Here is a 21,480-nt window from a genome sequence, read left to right on the forward strand (position 1 = left end):
TTATTTTTCTTAAGAGAAGACAGTCAAGGAGTAGTTAGATATGTTTATGATATTAACCTTTCATGATTTGCTTTAGTTTAGTGGCTATATCATAAAGCCTAAAGATTTGCAATCATATTGTAATTGGGGATTGATTTACTTTTAAGTGTGCATTATTACTCAAAAATTAGTCAACTGTAGACATCACTAGATTTTTTCATAAATCAAGTAATAAATAAATAAAGAGCATAAAAGTAGGTAGTAGTTAGTGTCTTGGGCAAGATCAATAATTTAAATGATTAGAATGTCTTAATATAACAAAAGTGAAGAGGTTGACCACCATTACCCAAATTCATCCCTCTTACAAAGGGTGACTCTATTCATATAAAAGGAAAGCAAGGTCAAACGGGGAGGTATGGGGGACGGTTTGTAGACAGAGTTGATATGAAAACTGACGTGAAGGGAAGAAAGGAGCGAAGAAGAATGTATGGAAGCGGATCCCTAGAATCAGATTTTAGCATGGTACACAGGTATGGAGCCTCATTCATATAGATTAAACGCAAACCTTAGGAACTTCTCTTATATATTAACATGAAAAGAAACCAAGTGGGTACTTATGATATTTTTGATTCCCTCATACCCACCAACACTATCTCCATTTCAGCAAAGCCTTCTTCCCATGTCTTGAAATTAAGTTGACTTCTAATCACTATTGTAAGCTCCTAGTCTCCAATCATATTGTATATCAATTTTTGTGTATCTGCTTCAGTGTATACTATCTTATAACCACCTTTGCTACTAACGCCCTGTGTTTTGTAATAATCATGTTTGTAGTTGGCAATATAAAAAAACACCAGCACATATCAACGATGACTTGCTGCATATTCCAAAACACGATAATTCATAGAAGAAAGACATAAAGCAATAGAATCCAGAATTATCATCTTGACTCCTTACACTAATCTTACTCACAGATGCAATAGTTCACAAACTACATCCTCAGAAAAATAAAGTTGCATATATAGAAAGCATCAACTACAAATATTAAATTCTGTCCCTTGTTTCAGGATTCATGGTGATCGACTTAACATTCCATTGTTGGAGATCGTCCTAGAAAATTCAAAATAATTCACTTTGCACGTGTGTTTGATACTTCATGCACACAAATTCACTTATTCAGCTACTAGATTGCAGGGCTCAGAAGGTGGATCACCTAAATTCAAGAAGAATTTAGCCTGGTCTGAGGCAATCAGGAAGGCCTCATGACCCCAGGGAAACAAACAGTGCTAGTGTAGCATTATTGTAGGGCCTAATAATCATCAGTAGAATTTAGCCTGGTCCAAAGCAATCAGGAAGGCCTCATGACCCCAGGGAAACTAGAAACTAACAGTGCTAGTGTAGCATTATTGTAGAGCCTAATAATCATCAGTAGAATTTAGCCTGGTCCAAAGCAATCAGGAAGGCCTCATGACCCCAGGGAAACTAACAGTGCTAGTGTAGCATTATTGTAGGGCCTAATAATCATCAGTAAAATGCGATGTTAAACACCACTTGTGGATCAAGATTTAAATGTTGTTTCCAAATTCTACAAAAACTTAGTTCGACCCCCAAGGATAATGAAATAGCTGATCTTTGGTACATCAGTTGTTGATCTATAAATGCTTTCATGGCTGCTTGTTGAGACCTAATGTAGAAATTTTAATTTATAGCTCTCCAAGAATTTTCCTAAACAAGTTTAGTCTCTTCTTATGCCATAAGAATCTCACTTGATTTATTTCCATACACTATATTCTAAGGAATATTGGAATAGAGTTGTTCCATTTTAAGAAACATAAAAACGAAGAAGGCACTATCATCATGCCTCATAAAATAATCATTTAACACCTCATTTACAGTTAATCCACATATTAATTAAATTTAGTACTCAACAAAAACTACAGATCAAAACTGTTGATTTTAGTTCAGTTGTGATCCAATAATTCTAACCTAAACTTTTAATATTTGCATATCTCAAGAAGAGCATTATTAGTTTCAAGAACATACTTCAGAACTCAATATAAGCATATGATATAAATAGACAGCATGTAAAATAAAGATGCTGTGGATACCAAAGAAATTACAATACCATGGAATTCATTGGGTAACAAACCTGAGCTATATGAGAATTTCTTAAACCTTCCACTCGACATGGAACAAGATGATCCTCATAATCACCGTGTCCAAGCTGCCCATACTTACTCCAACCATATGTGTACAAACTACCTGAATCTGAAACTGTAATGGTGTGACGCCATCCACAAGCAATCATGCTGAATTTCTCATCCTGCACAAGTTATAAAATAGAATGATATAGCTGAAATGCGTGACAACAAAACTTAATTCTCTGTTTTCGAGAGATACCGCACAATGTATTTTTCCCAATTTCTGTTTGATGCAAAGGCTAACTTGAACATCTTTAAAAAAAACCTTTAAGACTATTAATGAGCATTGGAAGCAATACATAATGTTGTTCCATCAGTAGCATTTAGTAAATTCCTAACTCACGTGGAGCGCAATGTAAATACCTGTTTTTATTTTGCAAGCAATATAATTATTCTTCTTCATGCTATTTGAGTACCAAGAACTAGAATATCAATTTAAAAGGCATCATGAATGTTCTGCAAGATAGGGTAAAGTATCCAGCAGTTGCGAAACCGAACCTTACACCCCTTAACCTCATAGCTCGCCATTTCAAATTACTCTGAAATTTGTATGCCACATTATTTATCATGTTCACTGCTTAAACCCAAGAATTCAGATCCACATCATCATACATGGTAAGAGATCAGCATTCTTTTGTTGAGGAGTATTACAATACAAAGAAAAAGAAAAAAAAAGGTCACTCCAATGATTACACATTAACTCCAATTTTTTTGGTGTGTTCATATGGCATGACATGATCTGTTACCTTTTCTAGTGAGAGTTTGCTTCTTTTGCATTTGTATTGACTGCCAGCATTCATACACCAGTATTTTCAAACTGAGAGTACTCTATTAATATTTTTCCACAAGTTTTTACAACACACGAGTTTTTATAGACATACGAAAAGGATGGGTACAAATAGCTACGTGGGTAAAATGTTGGGTAAAGCATGTTATTACACATTTTATTTGCTATAAAACATTGCATTTGTATTTGCGAACTCTTGGAGTGCTCTATTATTATTACTTTCCACAAATTTAACATACGAGTTTTTGTAGACATAAGAAAAGAATGGATACAAATACCTGTGTGGGTAAAATGTTGGGTGGCTAATATGTTGGTTAGAACACATTTTTACACAAGTTATTGGCTTTAAGCCATTGCATTTCCATTTTGGAGATATCATTTTTTGATTTAATATATTTGTAATTGAATTTTGCAAAAAAAAGAATATTATAAGAAATTTTAATTTCTAGTGCTTTCTAAGTTGCCAAGTTTTCTAGGATATTTGCCCAATCACAAAATTTTGGACTTGCCAACTACTATCCGAGTCCGATACTGCAAGCTATATGAATGCCTAGGAAGTCACAACTTAATAGCAATATAATGAAAAACGAAATGATATTTTAATGTCCTAGTGAATACACAAATGTTGGAAATTTCTCCGCTACTAGGTACATTCCCCAATGTGTTTATATTCTATGAGGCTTTGACACAAGATATTCTGAAGGAAGTGGAAAAGCCAACATCATATTTGTGTACAAATCTGACTGCAAGCTCTTTGTTGGACTGATTTAGAGATAAGTAGGGTGTTAAGAGTTGTCGGGCTACCTTTTAAACATAGAGATGAACCAATCAGATATATGACGATGAACGATAACCCAGCTGATTTAAGGAAACAGTTTTTCAATTGAATTGATGAAGATTTCTTGATAGTGTAAGGATATGTTTGTCCTTAAGAACTTGTTTGCATGGGAAACACTTTAAGGCTTACCTAGAAGAAAATTGCCTCTCAAAAGACATTTGGTTGATGTCAATAGTAGTATCCAAACAACATCACTAACTATCAAAATACATCTTTAGTTTTAATTAGACATTTCTAAAAGATGGGATAGCTGTTCTCATTTGATAAATAGAGATAATAGACTTCTGAGAATTTTTATATAGTGACTACTTAGTCTCCTGCACCACACACTATCTGCATGTCCTAATCAGCAAGACAAAACATTAGGATCAAACCGTTCATCAGTCCTTATATCTCCTTATACTATTACATATTATACTACGTCCTTAGCCTTATAGATTGCACAAAGCCATGAGTATTCAGCTTGTGATTACCTTAACTTTTTATTTAGTTTTATGATCATTACTACAATCTTATTTAGGTAATTAAGTAGCCATAGATGTTACATTTGGGTACCTAAGCTGGCTAGGATAGAAGTCAAGACATGAATATGGTATATATATAGGAGCAAGTTGTAACATCTGGATTTTCTACGAACTAACTTCATCAATAAACTAACTGTTTTGTATTTCAATCACATGTCATAGATTTCCAACAAAAAAAATATCTTATCTGAATATTTTCAAACAAAATTATCATTATCTATTATTTGACATAATCAGCTGAAATTAAATCTAAAATATTTACTGAAATGAAAATGCAATTAATATGCTACTATTAGCTAACTAGCATTTTAAGAAAACATCTACTTTTTCTTAAAAGAAACTTTCAGCTAGAAAAGAAAAATACTAACACATAAGTTAAATTGAACATACTGTTTTAGTTGAGAAACTTTCCAAATTGGTTGTCCAAGCTCTGACTTTGGTGAGAGGAGAAGCATTATCATAGGCTTAAACTCCCAACCGCGGACCCTTTTACTTATCCCCACAAGTTCAAATTTAATAGAATGGACCTCCCTACCCTGAGGTCGGGCTTGGGACGTTCATTGATCCAATCATCGGAGTATTCAGGTGGGTTGAGGTCCCAACAGCTATTCGGGTGAATAACTGAAGCATCAGGACAACAACGCAATCAATTTGTTGTGGCAAGTCTACCTAATATCGCCTTGCCAAAGGATTTCAGATGTGGGTTTATAACACGATCTCCGCCACTCAGCTTGACAACTAATTTCAAAAGTGGGTTTGCATGAGCTAAAACGCATTAGATTTAATTGTGTAGTTTCAATTACTGATATTATTCTTGCTTTTCTTTTATCAAGTTCATCTACACCTCTACACCATCAACAGGTCATTAGGCAAGTGTCTCATCAGTGCCTGAACCATTATATCATGTACCTAATCATAAGATTCTGGCTCTACAGCCTATGAAATTCCTTGGTACTCAGAATTGAACAATGCTCTTATATTGTTAAGACATATGTATCTGAAGTTAAATATACATGAAAAATCTACAGACTTTAACATGTTCAGTTTGATGATTAAATAATCTTATTTTCAAAAGAATTTTCGAAGTGATAGCATACGGTGTTTCTTAAGAAAAGTATAGGAGTATTTAAACATTAATACTTTCACAGTCGGCTTTCTCTATTAAACACCAAACTGCTAAAGTAGTGACCTTGAATACAGACTTAAGGCATTTACAAGAGTTCAGAACATAAAGTAAACAGTAAGATTATTACTGTGTGAAATATTGCTCAAGATTTGGATCAAAAACCGACTCAGAAAGGACAAGGATCTATGATTGAAATATGCAAGAAAAGAAAATCTTAAAAACACTTCCTTGACTCACGGCTTACAGTCGGGTTACTGTATCTTAGCTCAGTTGTTGCCTTTAGAATTTCCACAAGAATAATCGACGATAGTAATGCAAGGACATGAGAACTTGGATGTATAGTGCTATGAATGAGCAGGGTGATAGAAGTTTTTGCGGAAAGAATAGAAGATGGATATCCATGTCTCGATAGACAGCAAGGCCAGCATATTTATTAAATTAAACCTGACCTTACGGCTTCCTGCCGTTACAAGATCTCAAATACGATTTGCATTCCATCGGTTGGAAAAGAAATATGAAAGGAAGAAATACTAAATCGAGGGTGAACGATGAAAGGTTTTCATTTATTAATATTATTTAATGTTTTATTATCATCTTGGTTAAATTATAAATAAGTATTTGCAAGGTGGCATTATTGGTTTAATAATGCCACTTTGTATGTATTTATTTATGATTTTAATTAAGAGAGTAATATAATGTTAAGTGATATTATTATTTAATAAAATCTATAAAGGTAAGAATTTTGTTTTATTTTAATAATTATATTTTTCTTTTATTTTTTAATTTTAGCTCATGCAATGTTCCACTAAGAAATATATTGTCAAGCCCTAATAACCTTGCCATGGCAAATTTTAGATCAAACCTATCATTCCTAATCACTGAATCATATGATCATCCCATTCCGAATGACCTCGTTTCGTAATGCTTCCCCTCTCTCTCTCTGGTCTTTCATCCTGTAAACATTTTTAATCAACATTCTTGCCAAAACATCAATTCAAGATTCATAATTTGCTAAGCAAAATCATCAAGTGATCGTTAGGAAATCTCATTACACAACAGCTAAAATAAACTAATTCCATTTCACATGAACACAACAACTAAATTTAACTGACTAGTTTCATTTGATAAACAAATCGATGCAACGGCTATAATTAACTAATTCAATTTCACATGAATATGATCAATCAATGCAACAACGATAACTAACTGATTCAATTTCACATGAACATGATCAATCAATGCAACTGTTATAATTAACTGATTCAATTTCACATTAACATGATCAAATCAATGCAACAGCTATAATTAATTGATTTAACAATGGCCATAAACAACTTTAAAATTTTAGGGCAAAATTTGGGATGTAACATACCCACCCCCTTAGGTTTTTCATTGCCCACGATGAAATAATATCAAATTGTATTTAAAAGTTCAAAATAAAAGAAAAATATTCAGTTTCCAGTTTCTGTAAAAAGATAAGGGTATTTCTGAAAAATATCATGATAATCTTCCCATGTAGCATTATCTTCTGAATACTGGTCTCACTGGACCTTGCACTGAGTTACCTCTCAATTTCGTAAGCGTAGCTTACGTACCTCGAGTATTCTGAGTGGTTTTACCTCTACCACCCCTGGCTCTCGCACCTAAAACAATTTCCAATCAATCATGTGCTCATGATAACTAACAAACTTTTTAAGGTAAGGCACATGCAAGACGTTATGCATCCTGGCAAGGGCTAGAGGTAAAGCAATCCTGTAGGCCACTGGGTTAACAACCTCCAAAACTTCGAATACATATCTGAGGCCAATTTAGCATTCTTGTGTAAATTAATAGTACTCTTTTGATGCTTAACTCTCAATAACACCTTGTCCCCTACTGAAAACTCCCTAGGTGTTCTTTTTGCATCAGCATAACTTTTCTATCTATCATTTGCTTCTTTTAATCTCTAGCGGATCTGAAGTACTTGTTCTTCCATCTCTTGTAGCATTTCTAGCCCAATAATGACCCTGTCCTCTAATTGATTCCAACGTACTGGGGTTCTGCATTTATGGCCATACAAGGCTTCGAAGGGAGTCATTTTAATCGAAGACAAATATGAGTTATTATATGCAAATTCAACCAAGGGTAAGTATGTTTCCCATTGATATTGTCGATCCATGCAATAAACCCTTAGAAGGTCCTCTAATACCTGATTCACTCACTCTGTCTGACTATCTGTTTCAAGATGATAAGTTGAACTTATATTCAATTTAGTGCCCAAGGCTGAAAATAGTGTCTGCCAAAATCTAGAAGTAATTCTTGTATCTCAATCTGAAATAATTTTCTCTGGAACACAGTGTAATCTAAACCATCTGTTTCAAGATGATAAGCTGAACTTATATTTAATTTAGTACCCACGGCTGAAAATAGTGTCTGCCAAAATCTGGAAGTAATTCTTGTATCTTGATCTGAAATAATTTTCTCTGGAACCCTGTGTAATCTGAAAATTTCTTTTATGAACTTATGGGCTATCTTAGGTCCTCAAACAGATAAATTCCCTAGAATAAAATGTGCAACCTTAGTCAATCTATCAACCACGACCAAAATAGTGTTATGTCGATTCTTGGCCATAGGCAACCCCTGTACAAAGTCCATGGATATCATTTGCCACTTCCATTCAAGTACCTCATTTGGGTGCAACAATCCTGTTGGGTATCTATGTTCCGCTTTCACTCTATGACATTCTAAACAACTTGCTACATATTCAATTATCTCTCTTTTCATTCCTTTCCAAAAGTATAAGGATTTTATGTCAGATAAAATTTTTGTTACCCCCGGATGTCCCGAATATGGGGCTAAATGATATTCCCCTAGAATTAATCTTCGTAACTCATGATGATTGGGTACATAAATCCTATGATGATATCTCAACAATCCATCTTCCTCTAAGTTAAAATCTAAATACTTGGCGTCTTGTGGATCTCTAATAAGTGCCATACTAATTTTTGCGTAAAAATCATCATGCTCTAAATGTTGTAAGATTTGATCCCTCAACTGAAATTTTACCTTAGTCATTTGTGAAATATGTCTTCTTTGACTTAATGCATCAGCCACCTTATTCTCTTTTCCCTTGATGTAACTTATGTCAAACTCATAATCTGCCAAAAACATCTCCTCCGTCTTGCATTCAAATTTTGCTAAGTGAATATATATTTTAAGCTTTGGTGATTGAATCGAAGCTCAAAAGGTTTCCCAATTAGATAATGCCTCCACATTTGCAAAGCATGGACTACGGCTACTAATTCTAGATCGTGTGGTGCATAATTTTGTTCGTAATTTTTCAACATCCTAGACTCATAGGGAATGACTTGTTCTTCTTGCATTAACACACCCCCTAATCCTTCACCTGAAGCATCAATGATTACCACAAATGGTTTCTGTGGATCAGGTACCCTTAAAATAGGTGCAGTAGTCAATTTTTCTTTCAAAAACTCATCAGCTGATTGACATTTTTCTGTCAAAACAAATTTTTTCCCCTTTTTTTGAAGTGATGTAATCGGATGAGCTATTCTTGAGAAATTCCTAATAAATTTCTTGTAAAATCCAACTAACCCCATGAAACTCCTAACTTTAGATACGTTTCTAGGTATGGGCCATTCTTTAATTGCTTTAATCTTAGATGGATCTACTGGTATACCTTGCGCTGAAATTATATGCCCTAGGTACTATATTTCTTTCTAGTAAAAGGCACACTTTGATAACTTTCCATATAACTTATGTTCTCTAAGTCTCTATAATACTATCTCTAAATGTCTCTGATGTTCTTCTTCATTTTTAGAGTATTTAAGAATATCATCTATAAATACCAACACAAATTTGTCCAAACAATCGTGAAATATACTGTTCATTAGGTTCATGAAGGTTGCAGGGGCATTAGTTAACCCAAATGGTTGCAATGAACTCATAATGTCCATACCTAGCTCTGAAAGCGGTTTTGTGTATGTCTTCTTCCTTAATTCGCAGTTGATGGTAACCAGATCTTAAGTCAATTTTTGAAAACACTATCGCACCCTTCATTTGATCAAAGAGCTCATCTATCCTGAGTAATGGGTATCGATTTTTGATAGTGACTTTATTAACCATTTTGTAGTCTATGCATAGTCTCATGGTTCCATCCTTCTTTCTTACAAATAACATAGGGGCTCCCCATGGTGAGACGCTAGGTCGAATCATCTTCTTATCCATCATATCTTGCAATTGTATCTGTAACTCCATTAGCTTTGTGGTGATCATCCTATATGGGGCTCTGGATACAAGTTCTACTCCTAGTATTAAGTCTATAGTAAAATCAAATTTCCGAGAAAGGGGTAAACCAAGAAGTTCCTCAAGAAATACATCTTGACAGTTCTTCAACTAAGGATATTTTTCTTCAAATGATTCTTTTAATTTTTGCTTATTTTCTCCATCCTCATAGATATAATCATCCCCATACGTGGATTCTTTTGTATCTTCAACCTTTACTGGGAAAATTTCACAACCTTTTCTTCCATATCTCTTAAGTTGCATTGCTAAAATCTATTGAGCTCTAATTTCATGTTTGATTCCTAAAATACTTGTGGAACTACCTCTATCATCCACACAATTGACGGTTTTGGCAAGGCAATCTACCTTAGCCTTATATTCACTGAGCCAGTTTATGCCAATGATAATGTCATAAGATCCCAATGGAGCTACATATAAGTTCAGTCCTATAGAGAAGTTTGGAAAATCAACCTGAGCTTCAAACAGGCATTGCTCTGCCTTGGCCCTTGACTGGTTTGCATATTCGACCATCCATGGGTTTTCCATAAAACCAGTTCTTTTTGGAAATCTACTTAACAGTTTAGGTGAAATAAAACATTCAGTTGCTCCGGTATCAATAATTATAGTTACAGGGTTTCCATAAATCTTACCCGATGTCTCGATAGGACCTATCTATTGCTCCACCTGTCTATTATCTATTGCGTGAATTCTCTATTGAAAAACTTGTTGTTGTGGCAAAGGTGAGTGTTGTGGCTGATTGAGATTAGGGCACTGTCTCCTATAGTGGTTCCCTTTGCAAATATAACAACCCCCCGGTGGTCCTCTTCCTTCATTATTCCTGTCACTTTTGCCCACATGAAAATTTCCTTGAATGTTTTTGTTTCCGTTGCTTTTGTTTTCAAATTTATTGTTCTTAAAGTCCCTAAATTGCTTCCTTTCTGGTCCAGATTCAGCACCTTCTAAATTCCAATTACTCTTTCTCTTATTGTTCCGAAGAGAATCATCCTTTTTAATCTTATGTTCTTGTCAAACAACTTTTTCCAAGGCTTCTTCCATGGTTCGCGGTGCAAGGACATCTACAGCTCCCCCTATCCTGTTATTCAGTCCCATAATAAACTTTCTTACCTTTAGGTTGGTATCTTGTTGGTAGGGTGGTACGTATTTAAGTAAGCTGGTAAATTTCTCCCACCATCTATGAACTGACAAATCCCCTTGTTTCAAATTTTGAAATTCAATGAGTTTCTAGCCAAAGAAAGTTTGAGTCAGCCATCGTGTTCTAAATATGTCTACAAATTTTTCCCATGTAATGTCAATGGATCTAATATTCAGTTCCACCTTGGTGTTTCCCCACCAAGTTGTTGCTTCTCCAGTGAATTGATATATAACCCAAACTACCTTTGAGGTTTCTGAAAAGTTTCAGATCTCGAAGTATTGCTCCATCTCTGTCAGCCATGCCTCGACTTCTTCTCCTGACTCTATAGAAGAGAACTTAGGGGTTTAATTTTCTTAACATCCGCTGCTAAGTCAGCCACAATTTCCTTTTTCTTTTGTTTATCAACTTGTTTTGGGGAGAGGGTTTTATTATAGCTTCAGACTTCTGTCTCGGCTCTGGGTGTGTCTTGTATTTCCTCACGATGTTGCCCCATCTAGGCTGCCATCTCGCTCATTCTTCTCTCCATAGTTTCTAGTTTTAGTTGTGTTTCTTGTAGAATTTGAAGTAGTAATTCGTTAGAGGATTGATGATTCTCACGAACTATCTCTCGATTTTTTGCATTCTCGTTGTTACTCATGTTGTATTTCAAGTCTTCAACCTGCTAGTTTACACAGTTAAATTTATAATTTTAATTTTTCATTGCTCAAAAGAAAATTTTCACTTCTATTGTTCAAAATTTCTAATTATTTGCCAATAACAAGTTTTATTTTCATTGCTCAACTAAGCAAACTTTGATTTACAAGATTATATCCATTGCTCAACAAAGCAATATTTATTTACAAGGCTAAATTCATTGCTCAACAAAGCAAAATTGTCATTTCCATTGCTCAACAAAGCAATCTTTTTTTAACAAACTAGATTCATTGCTCAACAAAGCAAAATTTTCATTTCCATTGCTCAACAAAGCAATCTTTTTTTTTACAAACTAGACTCATTGCTCAACAAAGCAAAATTTTCATTTCCATTGCTCAACAAAGCAATTTTTATTTACAAAATTCCTCTACTGACATCGTTTTACATCCATAGAATATATATATATATATATATTTATTTATTTTTCTTTTTTCTTTTTTCTTTTTTTTTCTTTTACAACTTCTGGTTCTGCCTGGTACATGTCTCATACCATCCACGATGTATGAAAATGGAGGAGGGGATTGTTCTGCTAAGCGTTCCTCCAAAATTAGTTTATTCCTGTATGCTGCCTTCTTCGCAGGGGTCTATCAAATTCTTTCCTTCTTCATACGTTGAACGGCTTGACTCAGTGTTTCATCATCTTGAGGCTCAAAACAGCAAGAATAATCGCGCTTAGTCATATTCTTGATGAGGTAAGGAAAAATAGGATGTGTTTTCTTGCGAGGTGTTCTACGTACTAGCATCCTGTATTCAATTTTTATTAGATTTTAGGAAGGTGATATGCCCTAGGTTCAGTGTTGAACCCAACACTCTAATACCATATGTAACCTCTGGATTTTCTACTAACCAATTTCATCAATAAACTAACTGGTTTGTATTTCAATCACATGTCATAGATTTCCAACAAAAAAAATGTCTTATCTGAATATTTTCAAACAAAATTATCATTATCTATTATTTGACATAATCAACTGAAATTAAATCTAAAATATTTACTGAAATGAAAATGCAATTAATATGCTACTATTAGCTAACTAGATTTTTAAGAAAACATCTACTTTTCTTAAAAGAAACTTTCAGCTAAAAAAGAAAAATACTAACACACAAGTTAAATTGAACATACTGTTTTAGTTGAGAAACTTTCCAGATTGGTTGTCCAAGCTCTGACTTTGGTGAGAGGAGAAGCATTATCATAGGCTTAACCTCCCAACCACAGACTTTTTTACTTATCCCCACAAGTTCTAATTTAATAGAACAACCCTCCCTACCCTGAGGTCAGGCTTGGGATGTTCATTGATCCAGTCATCGAAGTATTCACGTGGGTTGAGGTCCCAACAGACATTTGGGTGAATAACTAAAGCATCAGGACAACAACGCGATCAATTTGTTGTGGCAAGTCTACCTAATATCGCCTTGGCTAAAGATTTCAAATGTGGATTTCTAATCCAATCTCCACCACTCAACTTGACAACTAATTTCAAAAGTGGATTTGCATGAGCTAAAATGCATTAGATTTAATTGTGTAGTTTCAATTACTAATATCATTCTTGTTTTTCTTTTATCAGGTTCATCTACACCTCTACACCATCAACAGGTCATCAAACCAGTGTCTCATCAGTGCCTGAACCGTTTTATGATGTACCTAATCATAAGATTTTGGCTCTACAGCCTATGAAATTCCTTGGTACTCAGTATTGAACAATGTTCTTATATTGTTAAGACATATGTATCCGAAGTTAAATATACATGAAAAATCTACAGACTTCAACATGTTCAGTTTGATCATTGAATAATCTTATTTTCAAAAGAATTTTCAAAGTGATAACATAAGGTGTTTCTTAAGAAAAAAATAGGAGTATTTAAACATTAATACTTTTACGGCCGACTTTCTCTATTAAACACCAAACTGCTAAAGTAGTGACCTTGAATACAGACTTAAGGCATTTACAAGAGTTCAGAACATAAGGTAAGCAGTAAGATTATTGCTGTGTGAAATACTACTCAAGATTTGGATCAAAAACCGACTCAGAAAGGACAAGGATCTATGATTGAAATATGGAAGAAAAGAAAAACTTAAGAACACTTACTTACTGGACTCACGGCTTACAGTCGGGTTACTGTATCTTAGCTCAGTTGTCGCCTTTAGAATTTCCACAGGAACAGTCGACGATAGTAATGCAAGGATGTGAGAACTTGGATGTATGGCATTGTGACTAAGCAGCGTGATAGAAGCTTTTGCGGAAAGAATGGAAGACGGATATCCATGTCTCGATAGACGACAAGGCCAATATATTTATTAAATTAAACCTGACCTTACGGCTTCCTGCCGTTACAAGTTCTCAAATACGATTTGCATTCCATCGATTGGAAAAGAAATCTGAAAAGGAAGAAATACTAAATCGAGGGTGAAAGACGAAAGGTTTTTATTTATTAATATTATTTAATGTTTTATTATCATCTTGGTTAAATTATAAATAAGTATATGCAAGGTGGCATTATTGGTTTAATAATGCTTAATGTAATAATGCCACTTTGTATTTATTTATTTATGATTTTAATTAAGAGAGTAATATAATATTAAGTGATATTATTATTTGTTAAAATCAATTAAGGTAAGAATTTTGTTTTATTTGAATAATTATATTGTTCTTTTATTTTTAATTTTAGCTCATGCAATGTTCCACTAAGAAATTTATTGTCAAGCCCTACTAACCTTGCCATGGCGACTTTTAGATCATACCTATCATTCCTAATAACTGAATCATATGATCATCCCATTCCAAATGACCTCTTTTTGTAATACTTCCCCTCTCTCTCTGATCTTTCATCTTGTAAACATTTTTAAACAACATTCTTGCCAAAACATCAATTCAAGATTCATAACTTGTTAAGAAAAATCATCAAGTGATTGTTAGGAAATCTCATTACACAACGGCTAAAATAAACGAATTCCATTTCACATGGACACAACGACTAAATTTAACTAACTAGTTTCATTTGATAAACAAATCAATGCAATGGCTATAATTAACTGATTCAATTTCACATGAACATGATCAATCAATGCAACGGCTATAATTAACTGATTCAATTTCACACGAGCATGATCAATCGATGCAACGGCTATAATTAACTAATTCAATTTCACATGAACATGATCAAATCAATGCAACAACTATAATTAACTGATTTAACAATGGCTATAAACAACTTTAAAATTTTAAGGCAAAATTTGGGATGCAACACAAGTGGTTAGTTTATTATCATCATGTTGTGATTTGTATTCTGGAAGTAAAAAATATTTGGAGGTTTGCTTCCTCAAAGTGGACTAATATTGTCAACTTCAAGTATTATTAGTATTTATAGCATATTTCTTATAATATTCTTCTCTTGCACAAGTGATTTCATTACAAGTGCTATCCAAGGTTAATCTTGGCATTTCAAGGGCAAAAGACAAAGGCCTTCATTGTTACCGCATAGATCAATGGATTAAGGCACACAGACAATAGACAAGATCAGCAACAGCAGTACTCCTTTACTATTTGGATATGCCAAGGGATACATAACACTGATGATAAGATGATTTACAATGATCCCAGACGAGGTATAAATATTTCCCGCTGAACCTTCCCGAAGGAGTCTGTTGGCTACATAACAATCTAATCTACCCATCGGCTACAAAATCTTTACCGACAACATGAACCCGTCGGCTACACAGTTTTTACCGACGACGTCATCCCCCCCCAAGAGAAAAGTCATCTCCTAGCGACTTCAAAACTAACAAAACCCAGAGACCACAAAATACAATAGAGAAAGAATATAGTAATATACACTAGAGAGGAGGCTGTGAGCCTGAACAATGTTGTTGCCGACGCAATTCATAGACTTGCTCTGTCCAAATGCTCAAATCTTTCTGAATCCGTGTGTTAACGTCCACGGCTTCCTTCAGGAGAAACACTGCATCCATAGCCTGGGTCTTTGCTAACTGCAATTCCTACTCAGCCGCTTCCTTATCTCGCAACAATGTTGCACGCTCATCTGCCCACGCTACTTGTTGGCTAACCAATTCCGCATTTACCTTTTCTCTAGCCTCCTTCTCTACTGCTAGAGACCTCTCCGCTATGACCTTGTCTACTGCCCTATCTGCCTCCGCACACCTGCGAGCATAGTAGACTTCTTTGTACAATCCTACTATCTCGTGCGCCAGGTTCTCCATGGAAGTGTTGCATGGACCCACCTCCGGCTCAGTGGACCAATCTACCAACATCTCCAGTGTCTCAACTGTTGGCCATCCTCTGTCCTCAAAACATCAACGGAACCGCTGCAAACAAATCCCCCTGATATAAGCCCAAACCAAATGCCACTCTCTCTGCCAGGTCATAACCTGTAATGCCACATTGTGTCCCTTCTGCAGCGCAGCCCGCATAGCCCTAAGGTAATCTCTGTATCTGTCTTCATCTGACCCATAATCCTCCTTCGGCACATCATCCATGGTCCATTCCCCATCATTGCCCGTCTCTAACACTCCTGTGGTAACCATGTCCACATCTGGTGCCGCCTCCTCCTTCCTGGCCGCCCCCTCGGACTGTGGAACTACCACCTCCTATGGCCCTGATACGGCTATTGGTCTTGGAGTAACTCCTCCATGACTCGGAGACTGAATGGACGGTCCGACCTTTGCAGGAATGAGCCGAAACTGCTGCCTCAAAAATGCGCTTGCTCTATCTATCACCTCCATTCTCTCAAGCTACTCTAATTGTGCCTTCGTCAACAAGGAAGATGAAATAGTGACCACAGCATCTAAACCAATCACATCTAAATGAACCTGGGGTTTAGGGTCTTGCGTTGGCAACTCTATCAACTCTAGCTCTGTTGGTGCAACAAGGTCTGGCATACGATGCTGGAAAGGTACGCCCTCGAGTGAAACATGTCGCAACCGTCGGGAAAGCAATCTCTGTGGTCGTCGTCGGTGCAACATCTGTTAGCCGTGGGACACCGTCTGCCACTACCAGTGGGACATCTGCTACTGTCCGTGGGACCACATCTGCTACTGCCGTTGGGGTCATCACGACCGGTGCATGATGCTGACCAAAAGAAGCAATGTGTGAACTGGAGGTGGACAAGTGCGCAAAAGTTGGCAATTGCACCGAGCTGAAAAATGTGGACTCGCTAACTACTGGTTCGTTGCCAATTTCCACAAAAGTGCTCTCTTCCTTGTACTTAGCACCACTGCTCTCTAAAGTATCCTCTCGGCCGCTATCCGTGTCCCCGTGAGCCTCCAATCCTCGGAATACCTTCTTCGGCCCCGTTGTTGTTCCACCCGTGTCCAAATGTCTCCAATAGAATATTGGAGGTTCTCCTTGTACCAACTTTCCCCGCGGTGGAGCCTAAAATTCATTCATTGGTATCTAATTACTGGCTACTTCCAGAAACAAGCCAACGGCATGGTGTTGCATAAAAAATTTCTGGTGTTGAATTGTCATGAACTCCATCCGGTCAGCGAGGACTGTGGCCCAATCGTACACTGTGCCATTCATGATGTCATTCATAAATACACTCTGTGGCAATGCTATATTTGAAGCCCGAGTTGTCCCTGTCAACTTGCTCTTGATGACATCCATAATGCACCTCCAATGGCCCTCTCAAATAAGGTCTCGCCAAAGCCCTCTGCATTTAGACCCCTTTACCATTGACTCCATCTCCTCTAGTGTAAGATCACGGCCCACTACTCGTATCCAATATTCTTTTTGTTCCTGAGACAACTTGTGGTTCTTGATTTCCACCTTCCGAGCTCCAGGGCCAGGGATGCCGAAAACCCTAGTGAAATCCTTAGGTTTAAAAGAAACTGTCATCCGATGCTTTTTGTAAAAAAATGTGTTGGTTCTGTTGTGCCGATTATATGCTTCTATCATAGTTCGCAAAACTGATTCAAACAATCGGATGGAAAAAAATGGAAGTTGGATGGCCCAATGCACCTATGCTCGTATCAAAATCTGTTTAATTACCTGTGTCTGGAGTTTCTTGCCACCATTTTCGGCATTTGCTGCCATTGAGTCCTTCAAATTGAACCGTGAGATGTGTGAGTTTGGCCCTTACTTTTTCCTTCTTGCTGACGGACGCTGATGGCCCTGCAACTCGAATTCCAGAAGCCAAGACTCTAGCATTCTTCCCCATATTATCCTTAAGCTAGTTCTTCCATTGCTTTTGTTTCCTTACTAATTCCATATAATAACCATTTCTTTCGTGGTTTTATAATATAGGGTTCCTCCTTTCATTACTTTTGTTTTCCACAGCAAGGTTCTGTCTGGAACTCCAAGGATCTCGTTGTCTTAATATTTCTTTTTCTCCCACGAAAATTTAAAACAAGTGAAACCATGAACATTCAACCATCCACGTACAGGAAAGAGATCTATGCTACCAAGAGGAAACATAAGCCGCTTAATCTAGGACACTGTGTTCTTGGAATTCATAAGCACCAAAGATGCCCTCACCGTGCCAATAAAACATTGTTTCTTGCCAAAACAAATAAGAGCACGAGTCTCCCACTTGGACTTATCATTCAACACAACATCAATACCGTGCTACCTGGCCATGGCCACAATGCAGCTCTTGTTGCTAATATCAAATCCCGCAAGCCGCGAAGGATACAGACAACCCGCGAAAGAGGAGTTCAGGGTGCGGTGAACCAAAGAAGACTCGATAAACACTTTATGACCTCTCTGAAGGCGAAGAACTTACTCCGCGAGGATAAAAAGTATGAACGACGCAGAAGAAAAATCTCACTCCGTGGGCAAGGCAAGAAGAACCGGTTCACACACAACCCACGAGAGAAAAGAATTAAGTCGCACGAGAGGAATGAAAAATTTGAGCCGCGATAAACAAAAAGACTAGCAACGGTATTGAAAAAGACTGGCATGGGGGATGAAATGCCCACGGAAGAAAGAAACAGGTGACCACGGAAGGAAAGGGCTACACCATAGGGGAACAAGAAGGAAGCACAGTAGAATGTGAGAAAGCAAAGCCGCAGAAGATTAGGAAAGTGAACCCGCGGACGAAAGGATAAAGCCGCGAGGTCTTCAAGCCAATTGTGGGAGCCTATCCACGGAAGTTTGCCGAGGACAGGTGTCCACGAAAACCACTGTCCAGGGGACACTCTGTCCGTGGCGCTATCCGCGGACCTTTTTCAATTCGCCTTCTTTTTATTTTATTTTTTTCAATTTTTTTTCCTTAAAAAATACAACAAACTCAATTTTCCCTCCATACTTCACCATTCTATGATGACAAGGGAGTCATTAAGACTTGGCCATTCTACGATGACGACAAAGTCTTCCTGGCATGGTACATCTTCAGCTTCGACCCGTTGACTGCTTGAGGCACTTCTTGTCCGTCTAAGGTCCACAATTTTATTGCTCCATTATCACCTACCTCTTGGATCTGGTATAGCCCGACCCATTTGACCTTAAACTTTCCTGGTTTGATCTCATTTTGTCTATCATACTTCAACACCAACTGCACCGACTGAAACCTGTTGAGTTTCAGATGTTTATCATGCCACGCCTTACGTCTATTCTGTGTCACCTTTGTGGCCCATTGTGCCAATAGCCACTTCTCTTTGAGCTTATTCAAATTATGCAACCATTCCCTCAGGCATTCCATGTCGCCCAACTTATTTTCTAGTGCGATCCTTAAGCTTGGTATGATGAACTCTACTGGTACCACTGCTTCCTACTCGAACATTAGCTGGAATGATATATGCCCCGTTGTCACCTTGTATGTCGTGCAGTATGCCCACAAAGCAGAGGGTAGTTTTTCCTCCCAATCTTGACCTTCGACCGCACATGACTTGTAGATAATTGATACCAGGATCTTGTTCGTAACTTCAACCTGTCCATTTGCTCTTGGATAGTACGAGCTCGATAATGAATGACAGGTCTTGAATTTGGTGGTGAGCAGTCTGATAACATGGTTAACGAAGTGTCCACCCCTATCACTTCTTAATTGTAATGGAATCCCGTACCTTGTAATGATCTGCTCATAAATAAATCTTGTTGTGCTGACAGCTGAATTATTCAGTAGTGCGCGTGCCTCCACCCATTTGGTCAGATACTCCGTTGCGACAACAATGTATCAGCACCTTCTAGTCTTGCTCACCTTCAGAGGTCCAATGAAATCCAATCCCCATCGTTCGAAGAGTTCTTGAACGTGTGAGGGGTTAAGCGACATAAAGTCTCTCTTCAACGGCTTCACAACCCGTTGGCAAGTGTCACAACAGACAACCCATTTCTGCACGTCGTTGTACACCGTTGGCCACCACAATCCTACCAGTAGTATCTTCCTCGCCGTGGTGTCGGGTCTCATATGTCCACCTGTTGGTCCCTCATGTGCTTCCTTCAATACCTTTGGTATTTCCTCCTCCAAGACACACCATCTAAGGATGTGATCTGGCCTCATTTTGTACAGCAATCCATTAATCAACTGAAATGTATGGCTCCTTAATACCAATTTCCGCTTTTCATTCTCTGGCATCTCCCTCGGTGGTTGTCTCATGGACAAGTACTCCCCATACTGGTATACCATTTTTGTAGTACTACAATTTGGAATAGTTATGCATCAGGGAAATCATCATTCACGTCTCCATCCATCGGTTCACCTATTTTAATCCGCGATAGATGGTCTGCACTGACATGCTTCTTCTCAACTCGTACAATGATTTTGAAGGTGAATTCCTGTAGCAAAAGGAACCACTAACTGATTCTTCCTTGGATGACCGATTTATTTACCAGGTACAATAAAGCTTGATGGTCCACATAGAATACAAACGGTGTCGCTAGCAAGTAGTGTCGAAACTTTTGTACAGCGTAAACCATGCCCAATGCTTCTCGTTCCATTGTGTTGTAGTTCTGTTTTGCTTTTGATAACAGTTGGCTGGCAAAGTATATCAGGTGATCCAACCCGTGGCTACCTATCTACGCCAAGGTTGCTCCGATCGCATAGTTGGATGCCTCGACGTGAACAAGGAATTCCTTATTCCAATCTGGGTATGCCAAGATGGGTGCCGTAGCCAGTCATACCTTCAGCCCTTGAAATGCCTCATCTTGTACTTTCTCCCATCTAAATGATTCTCCTTTGCATGTTAACCTATCCAGCGAGCATGGCACTTTGGAAAAAAAATTTGATGAACCTTCTGTAATAGCATGTGTCCTAGGAAAGATTTGACCTCCGTTACATTGGTGGACGGCTGCATTTCCAATGACTCTGACTTTTTCTAGATCTGTCTTCAAGCCCTCCTTACAAACTACATGCCTAAGCAGTCTTCCCTGTGGAACCATGAATCTGCATTTCTTCGAATTCAAGGCTAGTCACGCCCGTCGACATCTCTCCATACATTCCCCCAACACTGCCAGATGTTTGTCTTCGACACTAGATACAAACCAATCATCCAAGAACGCCTTGAAGTTTCCCACGAACATTTTGTCATAAATGTGCAGTATGATCTGCTGGAATGTAGCCGGCGCGTTGCATAGGTCGAATGGCATCCGGTTGAGTGCGTACACCCCATCCTCCACGACAAATGTCATTTTCAGTTTGTCCTCCTCTGCTATGGAAATTTGATTGTATCCGGAGAACCCATCCATAAAGGAATTAATTTCCTGTCCTGCGACCTCCTCCAATATACTATCTGTAAATGGAATGGGGAATGGATCCTTGATTGCGACTGCATTAAGGCATTTGAAATCAACGCATATCCGGATTTGGGTGGTGTCCTTCAATAAGATTACTATGGGTGACACACACTCATTTGTCTGCACCTTGAAAATAATACCGGCTTCCAGCATCCGGTTGATCTCTTCTATAACCCGTGCCGCATAGTTCTTATTCATCCTGTAGGGTTGCTTCC

General features: G+C 37.4%; 1 protein-coding gene across 7 annotated transcripts in view; it reads right to left on the minus strand.

The window, feature by feature from the left end:
• UVR8 (Regulator of chromosome condensation (RCC1) family protein) overlaps window positions 1–21,480 on the minus strand; it is a 267,087-nt gene that overhangs the window by 103,637 nt on the left and 141,970 nt on the right. For all 7 annotated transcript variants that reach the window (XM_089829080.1, XM_089829077.1, XM_089829082.1 and 4 more), the window contains one exon: window positions 2,129–2,302. In XM_089829080.1, the coding sequence (XP_089685206.1) occupies window positions 2,129–2,302 (174 nt within the window). The remainder of the gene's footprint in view (window positions 1–2,128; window positions 2,303–21,480) is intronic.

Source organism: Cupressus sempervirens, chromosome 5 (assembly GCF_028749045.1).
Source record: "Cupressus sempervirens isolate cs-2001-9-10 chromosome 5, ASM2874904v1, whole genome shotgun sequence".
In the NCBI taxonomy this organism is placed as follows: Eukaryota; Viridiplantae; Streptophyta; class Pinopsida; order Cupressales; family Cupressaceae; genus Cupressus; species Cupressus sempervirens.